Source organism: Dama dama, chromosome X (assembly GCF_033118175.1).
Source record: "Dama dama isolate Ldn47 chromosome X, ASM3311817v1, whole genome shotgun sequence".
Lineage (NCBI taxonomy): Eukaryota > Metazoa > Chordata > Mammalia > Artiodactyla > Cervidae > Dama > Dama dama.
This window is the reverse complement of record NC_083714.1, coordinates 109,366,152-109,379,783: the sequence shown is the minus strand read 5'-3', so window position 1 is coordinate 109,379,783 and position 13,632 is coordinate 109,366,152. Positions and strand designations below refer to the sequence as shown.

Sequence of the window (13,632 nt, the reverse complement as noted above, 5' to 3'; positions counted from 1 at the left end):
TAGATTAAGTCACTATAAAGTTCAGGACAGAATACAAAAATAACTAAAATCACATGTTTGATACCTGAATAGGCAAAGAGACTTTGCTTTCTGAAATGCAAATTAACATTTAGGAATAGCAATAAGAGTTTTACATCATTTCCAAAGTATGAACAGCAGTCGCAAGAAGTAGCCCAATCTGGAGCTCCCTAGTGATCCAGTGGTTAGGATTAGCTGTTTTCACTGCCATGCCCCAGGTTCAATCCCTGGTCAGGGAACAGAGATCCCACAATCCATGCAGCATGGCCAAAAAAAAAAAAAAAAAACTGCTCTCAAAAGAAGTGGCTCAGTCTGAAATGTGATTTCAAGGACATTTCAAAAGTTAACAGAAACGAGTAACTGAAAACTAAATCAAAACAATCCTGTTATCTGGCACAGTAAACACCTATCATTTGACTGTCCAGCAATATACCCCCACCAACTCCTTTCTTTGGCTGTTCTTATTTTTTAACAGTTTCATTGAGGTATAATCTATATGTCATATAGTAGTTCTATTTTTAGCGTTTTTGAGGAACCTCCATATACTGTTTTCCATAGTGGCTGAACCAATTTACATTCCCCACCAGCAGTGTACAAGGGTTTCCTTTACTCTACATCCTTGCCAACATTTGTCTTTTGTGGTCTTTTTGATGATAGCCATTCCGGCAGATGTGAGGTGATATCTCATTGTGGTTTTGATGTGCATTTCCCTGATGATTAGCAATGTTGAGTATATTTTTCAAGTGCCTATTGGCCATCTGTATGTCTTCTTTGGAAAAATGTCTACTGAGGTGCTTCTGCCCATCTTTAAATCAGGCTATTTGGTTATATATATACATTGAGTTATATGAGCTGTTTATCTTTTTGGACATTAATTCCTTATCTGGGTATATATCCAAAGAAGAAGTAAACACTAATTCAAAGAGATTACCTGCACCCTAATGTTCAGTGGCTCAGATGGTAAAGAATCTGTCTGCAGTGCAGGAGACCCAGGTTCGATCCCTGGGTCAGGAAAATACCCTGGAAAAGGGAATAGCTACCCACTCCAGTATTCTTGCCTGGAAAATTCCATGGACAGAGGAGCCTGGCTACTGCAGTCCAGGGGGTCACAAATAGTCAGACACAATTGAGCAACTAACATTTTCACTTTTCACTTTTTCAATGTTCATAGCAGAATTATTTACAATAGCTAAGCTATGGAAGCAAAATAAGTGTCTATTGTAAAGTTCACCCATGTAAAATGTACAATTCAATGGAGTTCACTATAATTACAAAATTGTGCAATCTTCATCATAATCTGAGAGTAATTTCATCATCCAAAAAAAAAAAACAAAAACAAAAACCTATACCCATTAGCAATCACTCTCCACTTCCTCCCTTCATCCACACATACATCTAGGCAACTACTCATCTTTCTGTTACTATAGATTTGCCTATTCTATACATTTCACATAAATGGGATCATATAATATGTAGTCTTTTACATATCATATGTGGTACAATACTTTTGAGGTTCATCTATGTTGTGGCATGTATCAGTATTTCATTCCTTTTTATGGCTAAATAATATTCTATTGTATCAATGTACCACATTTTTTTTTTCATTTATTTTTATTACCACATTTTATTTACCCATTTACCAGTTAATAAATATTGGGGTTGTTTCTACTTTTTGTCTACTATGAATAATGCTATTATGAACACTCATGCACACATTTTTTTGTGAATAAATTCTTTCTTTTCTCTTGGGTATATACCTAGGAGTGCTGTGTCATATAGTAACTCCATGTTTAAACTTCTGTGCAACTGCAGACTTTTCCATATAAGAGGGTTTCAATTACTACATATCCTCATCAACACTTGGTATTATCTTTTTTTTGTTGTTGTTATAGCTATCCTTGTGGGTATGAAGCAATATCTCATTGTGGTTTTAATTTACACTTCTCTAATGACTAATGATGCTGGGTCTCCTGAATCGTGGGCAGATTCCTTACTGTCTGAGGCACCAGGGAAGCCTCTTATTTATGGTAGGATAAAGCAGATAATTGGGCTTCCCAGGGAGCTCAGTGGTAAAGAATCTGCCTGCAATGCAGGAGATGTGGGAGATGTGGGTTCGATCCCTGGGTCAGGAAGATCCCCTGAAGTAGGAAATGGCAATCCACTCCAGTATTCTTGCCTGGAAAATTCCATGGACAGAGGAGCCTGGTGGGCTACAGTCCATGGGGTCACAAAGAGTCAGAAACAACCAAGCAGACACACATCCATGTACAAAAGCAAGTAATTATGCTATTGCCTTTATGAATCAAGATTTTCAATGTAAGTAAAGAATCAAAGAAGTTAAAATTTCTGTAATCCTTAATTAGCATTTCAAATATCAGTGTGGATTCATGTGGTATTTTATCTTTAAAAATGTATACATATTTTCTAGCCTTGTTTTAAGAGAATGAAAATTCAAGCCACAGACTGGAAGAAAATATTTGTAAACCCCATATCCAACAATCAATTTGTATCTGGAATATAAAGAACTCTCAAAACTCAACAGTAAAGAAACAACCCAATTAAAGGAGCTGTGGATTTGTTGATTTTGGCCATGTAATTCACCTACTCTGTGTGATTTTCTTTTCTCACATAGGATCTCAACTCTCATTAAACCCAAATAAAAGACACGAAAGATATTTCACCAAAGAGGATATACGGATGGCAAATAAGGACATGAAAAGACGTTCAACATCATTCTTAAGCCACTGAGGAAATAAAAGTTTAAATCAAGAACTACACACCTATGAGATTGGCTAGAATCCAAAACACTACCAGTGCTAAATGCTTTCAAGAATTTGGAATAATGGGAACTTTCATTCATTGCTGGTGGGAATCCAAAATGGTACAGCCATTTTGGAAGATGGTTCAGCAATTTTTTATAAAATTAAACACATACATATGACCAGTTCCAAATTTATGTGAAAATCAAGTATCCTGCCATTCATACAAAAGTAGTGAGCATTTTGCTGCAGTTTTTAACTTCTCACAAATATAAGCAAAGCTTTCCTTGCTTAACAAGGATCAAGAGAAAGGTGAGAAACCTCACCTCAGTTGAAAATGAAATGTGTATGTACTTATCTCAAATTTGACTCAGAATTGCATGTCTATATGACAAAATAATACACCCTGAAGATCTAATTTTCATTCTTTTGGTTTTTTAAAAAACTATTTTCTTATGTATATATAGGTCTACAAGGAGATCAAGATTATAATGATTGTATAACTGTTTATATTTGAGCCTGATCATATCAGCCATTAAAAAAACACAATTTTTAGGTCTCACATAAAATTATGTCTCAGGCTATATTTTTATTCATATTGCTTTGTCAGTATGATTTTAGGAGTTTTGCTTATTTAACACTGTCTATATTTTCATGTTATAAACAGCATTAAGTAAAGCAAACTTACAACCTTTATTTTTTTTTCCTTTAGAATTATTTTATTAAATCATAAATGTACAACAGCTTCTTAACTCTACACACGCACTTAAATTTTTTTAAAGGAAAAATGTTATGTCTTATTACACCATGATCCTGGCTAATAGCTTTTCAAAACTTTGAGAAAAATCTTAAAAAAGGTTTCACATGTCACCTGAAACTTACAAATTTAACATTATCAAAGAAGGAATGCTTCTACACTCTTAAGACCACTAGAAATACAACCTTTATTTAAATTAAACCAACTAAGCCTACTTTTTTGAAAAAGTAAATCCCACCTTGGATTAAAATAGTTATTTACCAGAAATGTATCATGCTGCCTTATGAATTTTTTTAAAGTATGAAAAGAAAAGAAAGGTAAGCTAAGCTTAACTACATGTTTGTTTCTCAAGAAAACCTGGCTAAAAGTCCCTTTTTTAGTTTTAAATGAGGGAGAAAACTATTCTTGCTCATACCACATTTCATACCTTACTAGCAACCCTCTACAGTAGAAACCGTGAGAGGATTTTTAGGTCTACTTGGGTAAGGAAAAAAGGGGAGAAAATCAAGTAGGAAATTTTACAGTAAGAAAAAAAAAAAGCCCTGATGTTTCCCCTAGGGCACTCCCATTAGAGTTGAGATCCTATGTGAGAAAAGAAAATCACACAGAGTAGGTGAATTACATGGCCAAAATCAACAAATCCACAGAAAACCATTATTCTTTACTCAAAAGAGACAATTATTATTGGATCACTATATCTACAACTCATGGATCTTGCTAACATACCATGGGCTATAGAAATCATTTTTACACAGGAGTTCCCCCAAGACCTGAAAATCATTTCAAAGGTTCCCTTGGGGTAAAAGACTGTGAGGGGATGAAAATGTCTTGGAACTAGTTAGATAGAGATGACAGTCACAAAACACTGTGGATGTACTAAATGCCACTGGATTGTACATTTTGAAATGGTTAATGGCTCATTTTATATTACGTGAGTTTCACCTTAATCAAAAACAAACAAACAAAAGAAAAACACTAAGAAAGACTGACTAGGATCAGTTGAGACTTCCTCAATGGTGAGAGACTAGATTTGGCCTTGAAGGATGTTGAAGATGAGAATTTAAGTCAGAGGCAAGAAATTGGTGAAGATGGCTCTAATGAGAGTGGTTTTCAAATGCTGACTGCAACCACAATAACAAATTTTAGTGCAAGCTAGTTCACCTATACACATGTGACACAAAGGTTCATAAAATAATACTCTTCCCAAGCATAATAAACTGATTTTTAAAAATTCTATTCCACGCTATTTTTTTTTTCTTTTTCTTTTTCCTCTAAATCCTGGTCATGATTCATTACACTGATCTCACAAAATGAGTGACAAACTTTAACGGCCTGGGGTGTCAGGTTAAGAGGTTTGGACCTGATACAGGTTATTTTAAGGCCATGGAATTGACCACTAAGAACATAGTCAGGAATCTGTAGGCAGAATTTTAGACTGGAAAACCCTCTGCCTTGTGAATAAAGTGATTGTTTTATGATTTTGCCACTGAGATAAATTTAAATTGACTTAGCTAACACCACATGATGAAATCAATATGTGTACTATATATTACTCATGGTTTTTCTCTCTCAGCTGTTTATCATTTAAATTGCTGGTCAATTTCCCAGAGAATGATTTTTACTATGTTAATATGGAGGCTTATATTAGTCTAGATAAGAATATTCAAGGTATTTCTATAAGAGAGACAAATTCTAAATTTATTTTACTGTTGTAAATTCAAATAATTCTTTTTTCTTATTAAGGAAACAGTTGCTTCATTATAAATTAGAGGATGAACTGTTTATAACATTTATAGAGGATGGACTATTTACAACAAACTCTCCTAAGATGGTGGCGAGGTATCTTCATGAAAAACAGAAAGTGTGCTCCTCATTATTCATTAGAGGCATTCAGGATCAGCTACACAACCATCTGTCTAAAATACAGAAGGGATTTTCAGCTCGGGCTGGAACTGCCCCTTTTAACTTTCATAGCCTATCATTTTTGACAATATGCCTGAGATTCTCTTAGCTTAATACAAATCCAGCATGTAAATTCTTGGGGGGAAAAAAGGATATTTTGTGTCTGAAATTGTGATCTTTCCTCTAGGTCTGCAATTAATTCACATTAAAATAATGTGAAGATCATCAGTGATACACATGCCTATATCTTAGAAAGCATAATACTTCTTGTCCTTCAGAGTGGAGAGGAGAGATCACCTGGCTGTGGACAGAAATCAATCTATTGCTCATGACTGACTACCAGCAGCTAATTAAAATGGGGAGTAAGTTCCTTTTTCAATTTCTAAGAAAAAGCAGTAAAAGTTAGTGAGCTTGTGTTATAATTTTAAACCCAAACAGCCAATAATTATGCTATCTCCAGGAGGCCAAGGTTTTTCTCTCAATAATTTAATTCTGTAAGCAAGAGCTCTGTAACAGGCAGGAAGGAGGCAGGGATCAAAAGGCCAGATTTGGCTTTAGGACTTTGTGACCAATCTGTGCCAGACAGCATCCAACCTTTTAACTAAGTGCAAGTTTTTAAAAATATTAATTTTTTGGCAACACATAGCACATTTAGTCCCAAGGCTAGTGTAACAATTTTTTAATGGAGCCACCTGCTTTGGGCACATAAAGGATACTCAATAAATAAATACTGATTTGTGGAAGGACAGCCTAGGATATCCAGTAAGTATACTATCACTCCCTAGTTCACACACACACACACACAATCCTATTGGTCTAAAGCATAAAGTAAATAAATACTTTTTAAAAATACATTCACAAGTCTAAAAGCAGACCCACACATATTTTGGATACGTGATTTACGACAAATGTAGCTCTACAGAGAACTGGAAAAAAGTTGGCCATTTCCAAAAATGTGTTAAAGACAACAGGACCCAAATGGAGTTGCTTACACTAAGCCCTATATCACCAAACTGAAATTTAATGTTGTTACAGTTTCAGCTCTCCCAGAAATAGAATCTTAAACCTGTCAACCATGAATCTCCTGATCAGCATTAGTTAGGTAATCTGCCTGATAAACCCCTGCCATTTCCTATAAGGAAAGCAACCTTACAATAACTAATCTGATTTTTTGCCTAGTAAAACTTCCCAAAATCTCTTGCCTTGTATAGCTCTTTAGAGCTCCTTTCCATCTGCCTGATTCATAAATCACTGAATAAAGTCAATAAGCTCTTTAAAATTTACTCATAATTTTGTTCTTTAACAAACAGTTCTGGGTTAACTGAATAGCTACATGGGGAAAAATATAACCTGACCCCTACCTCTTTTCACACACACACCTACAAATGTATTCCAGTTAGATTATAGATCTAAACGTGAAAGGTAAAAACAATGAAATTTCCAGAAGATAACACAGGCAAATATCATCATGAACTTGGTGTAAGAAGCTATTTCTTAAATAGGAAACAAAAAGTACTAATTTAATTGAGGACAAATTCTTCATCAAAAACACCATTAAGAGAGTAAAAAGGCCAAACACAGACTGAAAGATATTTACAACACATACATCTGACAAAGGAGTCATATCCAAAATCTATACAGAACTCCTACAGATGACTAAGAAAAAGACAGGCAGCCCAATAGAAATTAGACAAAAGACAAATAGGTACCACACAAAAGAAACTATCCAAATGACCAAAAAATGTGTGAAATGTGCTCAATTTCACTAGGAATTGGAGAACCACAGATTAAAATTACAGAGCTGGCACTACACCCACTGATCAAAATAACTAAAATTTAGGGCTTCCCTGATGGGTAAGAATCCACCTTACCCATCCAGCGATTCCACCCCTGGTCCAGGAAGATCCCACATACTGCCTGGCAACTAAGCCCATGCTCCAGAGCCTGGGAGCTGCAACTACTGAAGCCCACGCATGTTAGGGCCCGTGCTCCGTAACAAGAGAAGCCACTGCAATGAGAAGCCTGTGCACTACAACTGAAGAATAGATACCATTCACTGCAACTACAGAAAAGCCCATGTACAACAAAAAAAAATGAAGACCCCAGCACAGCCAATAAATAAATAAAATTACCTTAAGAACAAATAAATAATAATAAAATTCAAAAGACTAACCGAATTGAGTGTTAGAATATGGTTCAGTCCAGTAGCTCAACTGTGTCCGACTCTTTGCGAGCCCATGGACTGCAGCACACCAGGCTTCCCTGTCCACCACCAACTCCCAGAGCTTGCTCAAACTCATGTCCATTGAGTCAGTGATGCCATCCAACCATCTCATCCTCTGTCGGTCATCCCCTTCTCCTCCCGCCTTCAATCCTTCCCAGCATCAGGGTCTTTTCCAATGAGTCAGCTCTTTGCATCAGGTGGCCAAAGTATTGGAGCTCTGGCTTCAGCATCAGTCCTTCCAATGAATATTCAGGCCTGATTTCCTTTAGGATTGACTGGTTTGATCTCTTTGCAGTCCAAGGGACTCTTAAGAGTCTTCTTGAGCACCACAGTTCAAAAGCATCAATTCTTCGCTGCCCAGCTTTCTTTACGGTTCAACTCTCACATCCAAACATGACTACTGGAGAAACCATAGCTTTGACTAGACAGACCTTTGTTGGCAAAGGAATGCCTCTGCTTTTTAATATGCTATCTAGGTTGGTCATAGCTTTTCTTCCAAGGAGCAAGCGTCTTTTAATTTCATGGCTACAGTCACCATCTGCAGTGATTTTGGAGCCCAAGAAAATAAATCTGTCAGGGGGAGGTGGGAGGGGGGATCGGGATGGGGAATATGTGTAAATCTATGGCTGATTCATGTCAATGTATGACAAAAAAAAAAATAATAATAATAAAATTTAAAAAAAAAGAAAAGAAAATAAATCTGTCACTTTCCATTGTTTCCCTGTCTATTTGCCATGAAATGATGGGACTGGATGCCATGATCTTTGTGTTTTGAATGTTGAGTTGTAAGCCAGCTTTTTAACTCTCTTCTTTCACTTTCAATCAAGAGGCTTTTTCATTCTTCTTTGCTTTGTGCCATAACGGTGGTGTCATCGGCATAGCTGAGGTTATTGATATTTCTCCCAGCAATCTTGATTCTGGCTTGTGCTTCGTCCAGCCCAGCATTTCACATGATGTACTCTGCATATAAGTTAAATAAGCAGGGTGACAATACACAGCCTTGACTCCTTTCCCAATTTGGAACCAGTTTGTTGTTCTGAGAGGGTAACAGGCAGGAAGGCCAGGGGTCTCCAAATGGAGGAAATAGGCTGCAAGTGCCAGACATTTTTCTCTCTCTTAAGTGGCAGGAGGAAACAAACTAGAGATATTTTTTTCCTTCTCTATACAAATTTAAAAGGAGGTTTCTCTTAAAATGCTGTGTTGCCATGACACCTGGTTTCACCTGAAGCTAACTATTCTCAAACCTTGAGTTAACCAATACATTTTTTTTCTTATGGAAATGTTTGTCTTAAGCTATGTTAATGTACCCCAGACTCTGTCTTCAAGTTGGTTCCGCCAAATGGCTCAAACAACTTGACAGACCAGTATGTTATACTCAGATATTGTTCCCCTAATCTATGTAAACAAAACTATTTGTTTGGTAATCTGCCTCTCTACAAGATTCAAGTCAATTGTTTTACGGCCTGGGATGAATTATCTGGTGCCATTCTGAGTTTTAAGACATTCCTTTCATTAGCAGACTGCCAGTGACTATATAACATCCAGCTGAAGACTGGCAAGGGGGTACTTTCTGCCCCCTTCTGATGCCTATGTCAGAAGCTTTCTCTATCTCCTTTATACTTTAATAAAACTTTATTACACAAAAGCTCTGAGCAATCCAGCCTCGTCTCTGGCCCTGGATTGAATTCGTCTCCTCCGGAGGCCAAGAATCCTGGCATCTTATCGTTCAGCAACAACCTTTCAGTTCCATGTCCGGTTCTAATTGTTGCTTCTTGACCTACATACAGGCTTCTCAGGAGGCAGGTCAGGTGGTCTGGTATTCCCATCTCTTAAAGAATTTTCCACACTTTGTTGTGATCCAACAGGAAAATAAAATGCTGGTGGGAATTTAAATTGATATAAGCACTAAGACCAGTCTATCCTAAAGGAAATCAATCCTGAATATTCACTGGAAGGGCTGATGCTGAAGCTGAAACTCCAATACTTCAGCCACCTGATGCGAAGAACTGACTCATTTGAAAAGACCCTGATGGTGGGAAAGATTGAAGGCAGGAGAAGGGGATGACAGAGGATGAGATGGTTGGATGGCATCACCAACTCAATGGACATGAGTTTCAGTAGGCTCCAGGAGTTGGCGATGGACATGGAAGCCTGGCGTGCTGCAGTCCATGGGGTCACAAAGAGTTGGACACGACTGAGTGACTGAACTGAACTGAAGCACTATGACAGCATCTATCAAAGCTGAACCTAAGAATGCCATGTGAGAAATTTTAAAATTATATTAAAAAAAGAACTTGACTTTAAAAAAAAAGAATACCATTTGATCTGGCAATTCTACTCAGAGACATGAACAACAGTCACAGCAAACTATTTTTAATAACCCCAAACAAACCTAATCTCTGTCAAGAGTAAACTGTATATAAATGATGTCATATCCATACAGTATCTTCCTGCATACATACAGGGCTTCCTGTATACATACAGTATCTTCCTGTATATATACAGGGCTTCCCTGGTGGCTCAGATGGTTAAGAATCTTGCAGCAATGCAGGAGATCTGGGTTCAATTCCTGGGTTAGGAAGATCCCCTGGAAAAGGGAATGGCTACCCACTCCAGTATTCTTGCCTGGGAAATCCCAGAGACAGAGGAGCCTGGCCGGCCACAGTCCTTGGGGTTGCAAAGAACTGGACATGACTGAGGGACTAACACTTTCTTCAACACCCATACAGTAGAATATTCTAGAGCAGTGAAACATACTATCTCTACAGACAGACACATGAACAAATCTCACAAACATAATGCTGAGCTTAAAAAAAAAGCCAGCCACAAAAGAATAAAAACCAGACATTTCCATTGACACAAATTTCAAAAGCAAGCCAAACCGAACTACAGTGATAGCAGCCAGGGAGTAGTTGCCTTCGGAGAAGAGAGAAGGTGTAATGACCAGAAAATGGCAGCCCACTCCAGTATTCTTGCCTGGAAAATCCCATGGACTGAGGAGCCTGGTAGGCTACAGTCCATGGGGTCGCAAAGAGTCGGACATGACTGAGCGACTTCACTTTCACCTTTCAATGACCAGAAAGCGTCATAGGTAGGGTTGCCATGTAAAATACAAGCTGCTCAGTTAAATATGAATTTCAGATAAACAACAGAGAATCTTTTAATATAAGTAGATCCCATGCACTATTTGGGACATGTATTTTTACTTGCTAAATCTGGCATCCCTAGTCAAGGTTGATGCTTTGGGAGTCCTGGTAATATTTTCCTTCCTGATATCCATTCTATCAGCATTCATTGTGCATTTTTCTGTACACATATTATACTTCACAATAAAAAAAAACTTTAAAAAAAGCAAAAGTACACTCAGTACAGCCTTGCAGATTTTAAAATATCTCATCCAACCACTGTTCTTCCTACTCTTAATCACTGTATGTGAGAGCTGAGGATCTGAAGTGTTGCTAGGTCCAAAGCTGTGGGCTCTACATTCAATTTTGATTAGAATTACTTTTACACAGCATGTTTCTTTATTTCTGGAATCTTTTTTCATGCCCTGCCTTTCAGGGGTTTTACTTAATTTGTGACTGGTTTAATCTTACCAAGGGCTTCCCAGGTGGCTCAGTGGTAAAGAATCCACCTGCCAATGCAGGAGACACAAGAGATACAGGTTCGACCCCTGGGTCAGAAAGATCCCCTGAAGTAGGAAATGGCAACCCACTCCAGTATTCTTCCCTGGGAAATCCTAGGGACAGAGGAGCCTGGTGGGCTACAGTCCATGGGGTCACAAAGAGTTGGACACAACTAAAAAAAAATAATCTTACTGAAGGGCAACGTTAGGATGGAAGGCCAGCCTCTACCCATCAACCAAGAAAGCACAAACCAGTGGTCAAGAAAGAAGCTGAACTGACCAGCCAACCTGCAGGGGTCAGAGTGCACTGGCCTGAAGCTCAAAGAAAACTGGTACCTTAGGGCCAACAACTTGGATACAGACACTGCTCAGCATCCATAAAGTCGAATGCTTCAATCTGCAGCCTGTTTTCTAAACTTATCAGAGGTTTACACAAATACCTTGAGTGGTTCCATCAATTTCCCTTCTTACAGATACATATGGAAAACCCCAGTAAAGAGTAGGAACCAGTGTAAACAAAAACCTGAATTATTTTTCTGTTGTGGATTAAAGAAGATGCTATTTACTGGCAAAAGTTCTTGCGTGCTCACGGTTTTTAATGTTGTGTTGTTTGGTACTTTCATCCTGTTTTGAAATGAACCATTCCCAATCCTAAATGAAGAAAGAACTACAAGTTTGGATCCTGCTCTCTATAACGTTTAGGATCAAACTTCATAGACCAGTGGAACCCTTACCCACCCCCAACCAGCCTTGAGAGTGCCAGGTTTCCTCACTTTAATAACAAACTCTTTCACAAAGGGTATTAAGGAGAGTGATTAGGTTCCTGGGCTGTGGAGACCGGTTGCCTGGAGGAAACCCAGCTTCACCACTGAGACTATGTAGTTCTGGCCAATGAGTGACTGACTCATCTCTCTGTGCCTCAGTTTCTGCAACTGTAAAATAGGAATTAAAAATAGCTGATACAAAGGGCTGTTGGGAGCATCTAACACCGTGTAAGGTGATTAAAGCACAGCCCCTGGCACACCTTCAATGTTCATCAATGACTATCATCAACCCTACCACCGGCTACCTTCAAGGGTCTTAGCATCTATAACGACCCTACTTCTGTATCTAATGTAGGGAAAGCATCTAGATGCAGCTGGACAGAGGGGGAAGGGAAGGTAGAGAGAAGGGGAGGTAGTCCAACAGCCTACAAAGTTTGACCCAAGCTGCACCCAATCCACAGAAGGTGAAGCAGCGTTAGGAGGCCAGGGAAGTGGCCACACCTGGACCCCAAACTTTGGCTGGGACCTCTGACCTCGGGTGCCCTCTCTACTCACATTACGGTTGAAGCTGTTGCCGGGCAGCAGCGGGAGGGCCATGACTTCGAGCGTCCGAGGGTCAAGGGTCCGAGAAAAGGGGCCAGCAGGCAGCGGCCACCTTTCTGCCGCTTTGTTTGACCCACCCCCCACAGTCCACGTTACCTAGAGACGGAGGCGGTGTCACGGAAGGAGGAGGGGCTTCCGCGGGCCGGGGCTCGGGGCGGGACCGGGGCGGGGCTAGGCGGAAGCTCCGCGAGCGCGCGCGCGCGTGCGCACCTCCCCCCGCCCACCCCACCCACTCAGCCGGGTACCGGTCTCCCCCGAGGCTTTTCTCTCCACACGCTTTGTGCACATACAAAGACTGTCAACCGCACCATTCCCCGCCCCCGCCGCTTGCTGTTTTAACCCTTTGATAAGGGCTCAAAGCCCTTCCTGCACTGAAGCTCCTGTTTCTTGCACATTTCTCTGTTTCTCGCCATTTGGTTATTCAATTTAGTTCATACAGAAGAGTGCAGAAAATAAAATGACACCCGTGTGCTCACAGAAATGTAACACCAGTGCAGGTTACATTTACATCAGCTTTTACTTTGTAATTAAAACGTTCCAGATGAATCCCAAGCCACACAAACCCCAAGCGTCTCCCACCCCCCTCCCACCACTACCACCGAGAAAATCCATTCAGCGGTAACCACCATCCTCAATCCTTCCTCTGTACTTTTTTCCGTTTGAACGAAACATTTTGTAAGATGCTTATTCCTGGTGCAGTCATGGTGGCCAGGGGCGGGGTCAGGTGGCACAAAAAAAGTGGCCTCTGTCACTCCATCAGGCACCCAAGATACCCAAGCCAGCGGCTCCTCTCCCCACACCTACAGCTACTCCCTCCCTGAGTCCTACGCTACTGTTTGGACACTCCAGGTAACTCAGCCACCACATCCTCTGTCTCAGTCGAGACCCTATTATTTCTTGTCTGGTTTTCTTTTAAAACAAAAACAAACAAAACAACTAATCTTGCCTCCAGAGCCATCCTCTTATGTAATTCATGGCGC

General features: G+C 39.5%; 1 protein-coding gene across 1 annotated transcript in view; it reads right to left on the bottom strand.

The window, feature by feature from the left end:
* Positions 1-12,715, bottom strand: part of EFHC2 (EF-hand domain containing 2) — a 230,999-nt gene extending 218,284 nt beyond the window's left edge. The window contains exon 1 of the mRNA XM_061135839.1: positions 12,605-12,715. Within this exon, the coding sequence (XP_060991822.1) occupies positions 12,605-12,646 (42 nt within the window). The 5' untranslated portion in view covers positions 12,647-12,715. The remainder of the gene's footprint in view (positions 1-12,604) is intronic.
* Between the last annotated feature and the right edge of the window lie 917 nt (positions 12,716-13,632).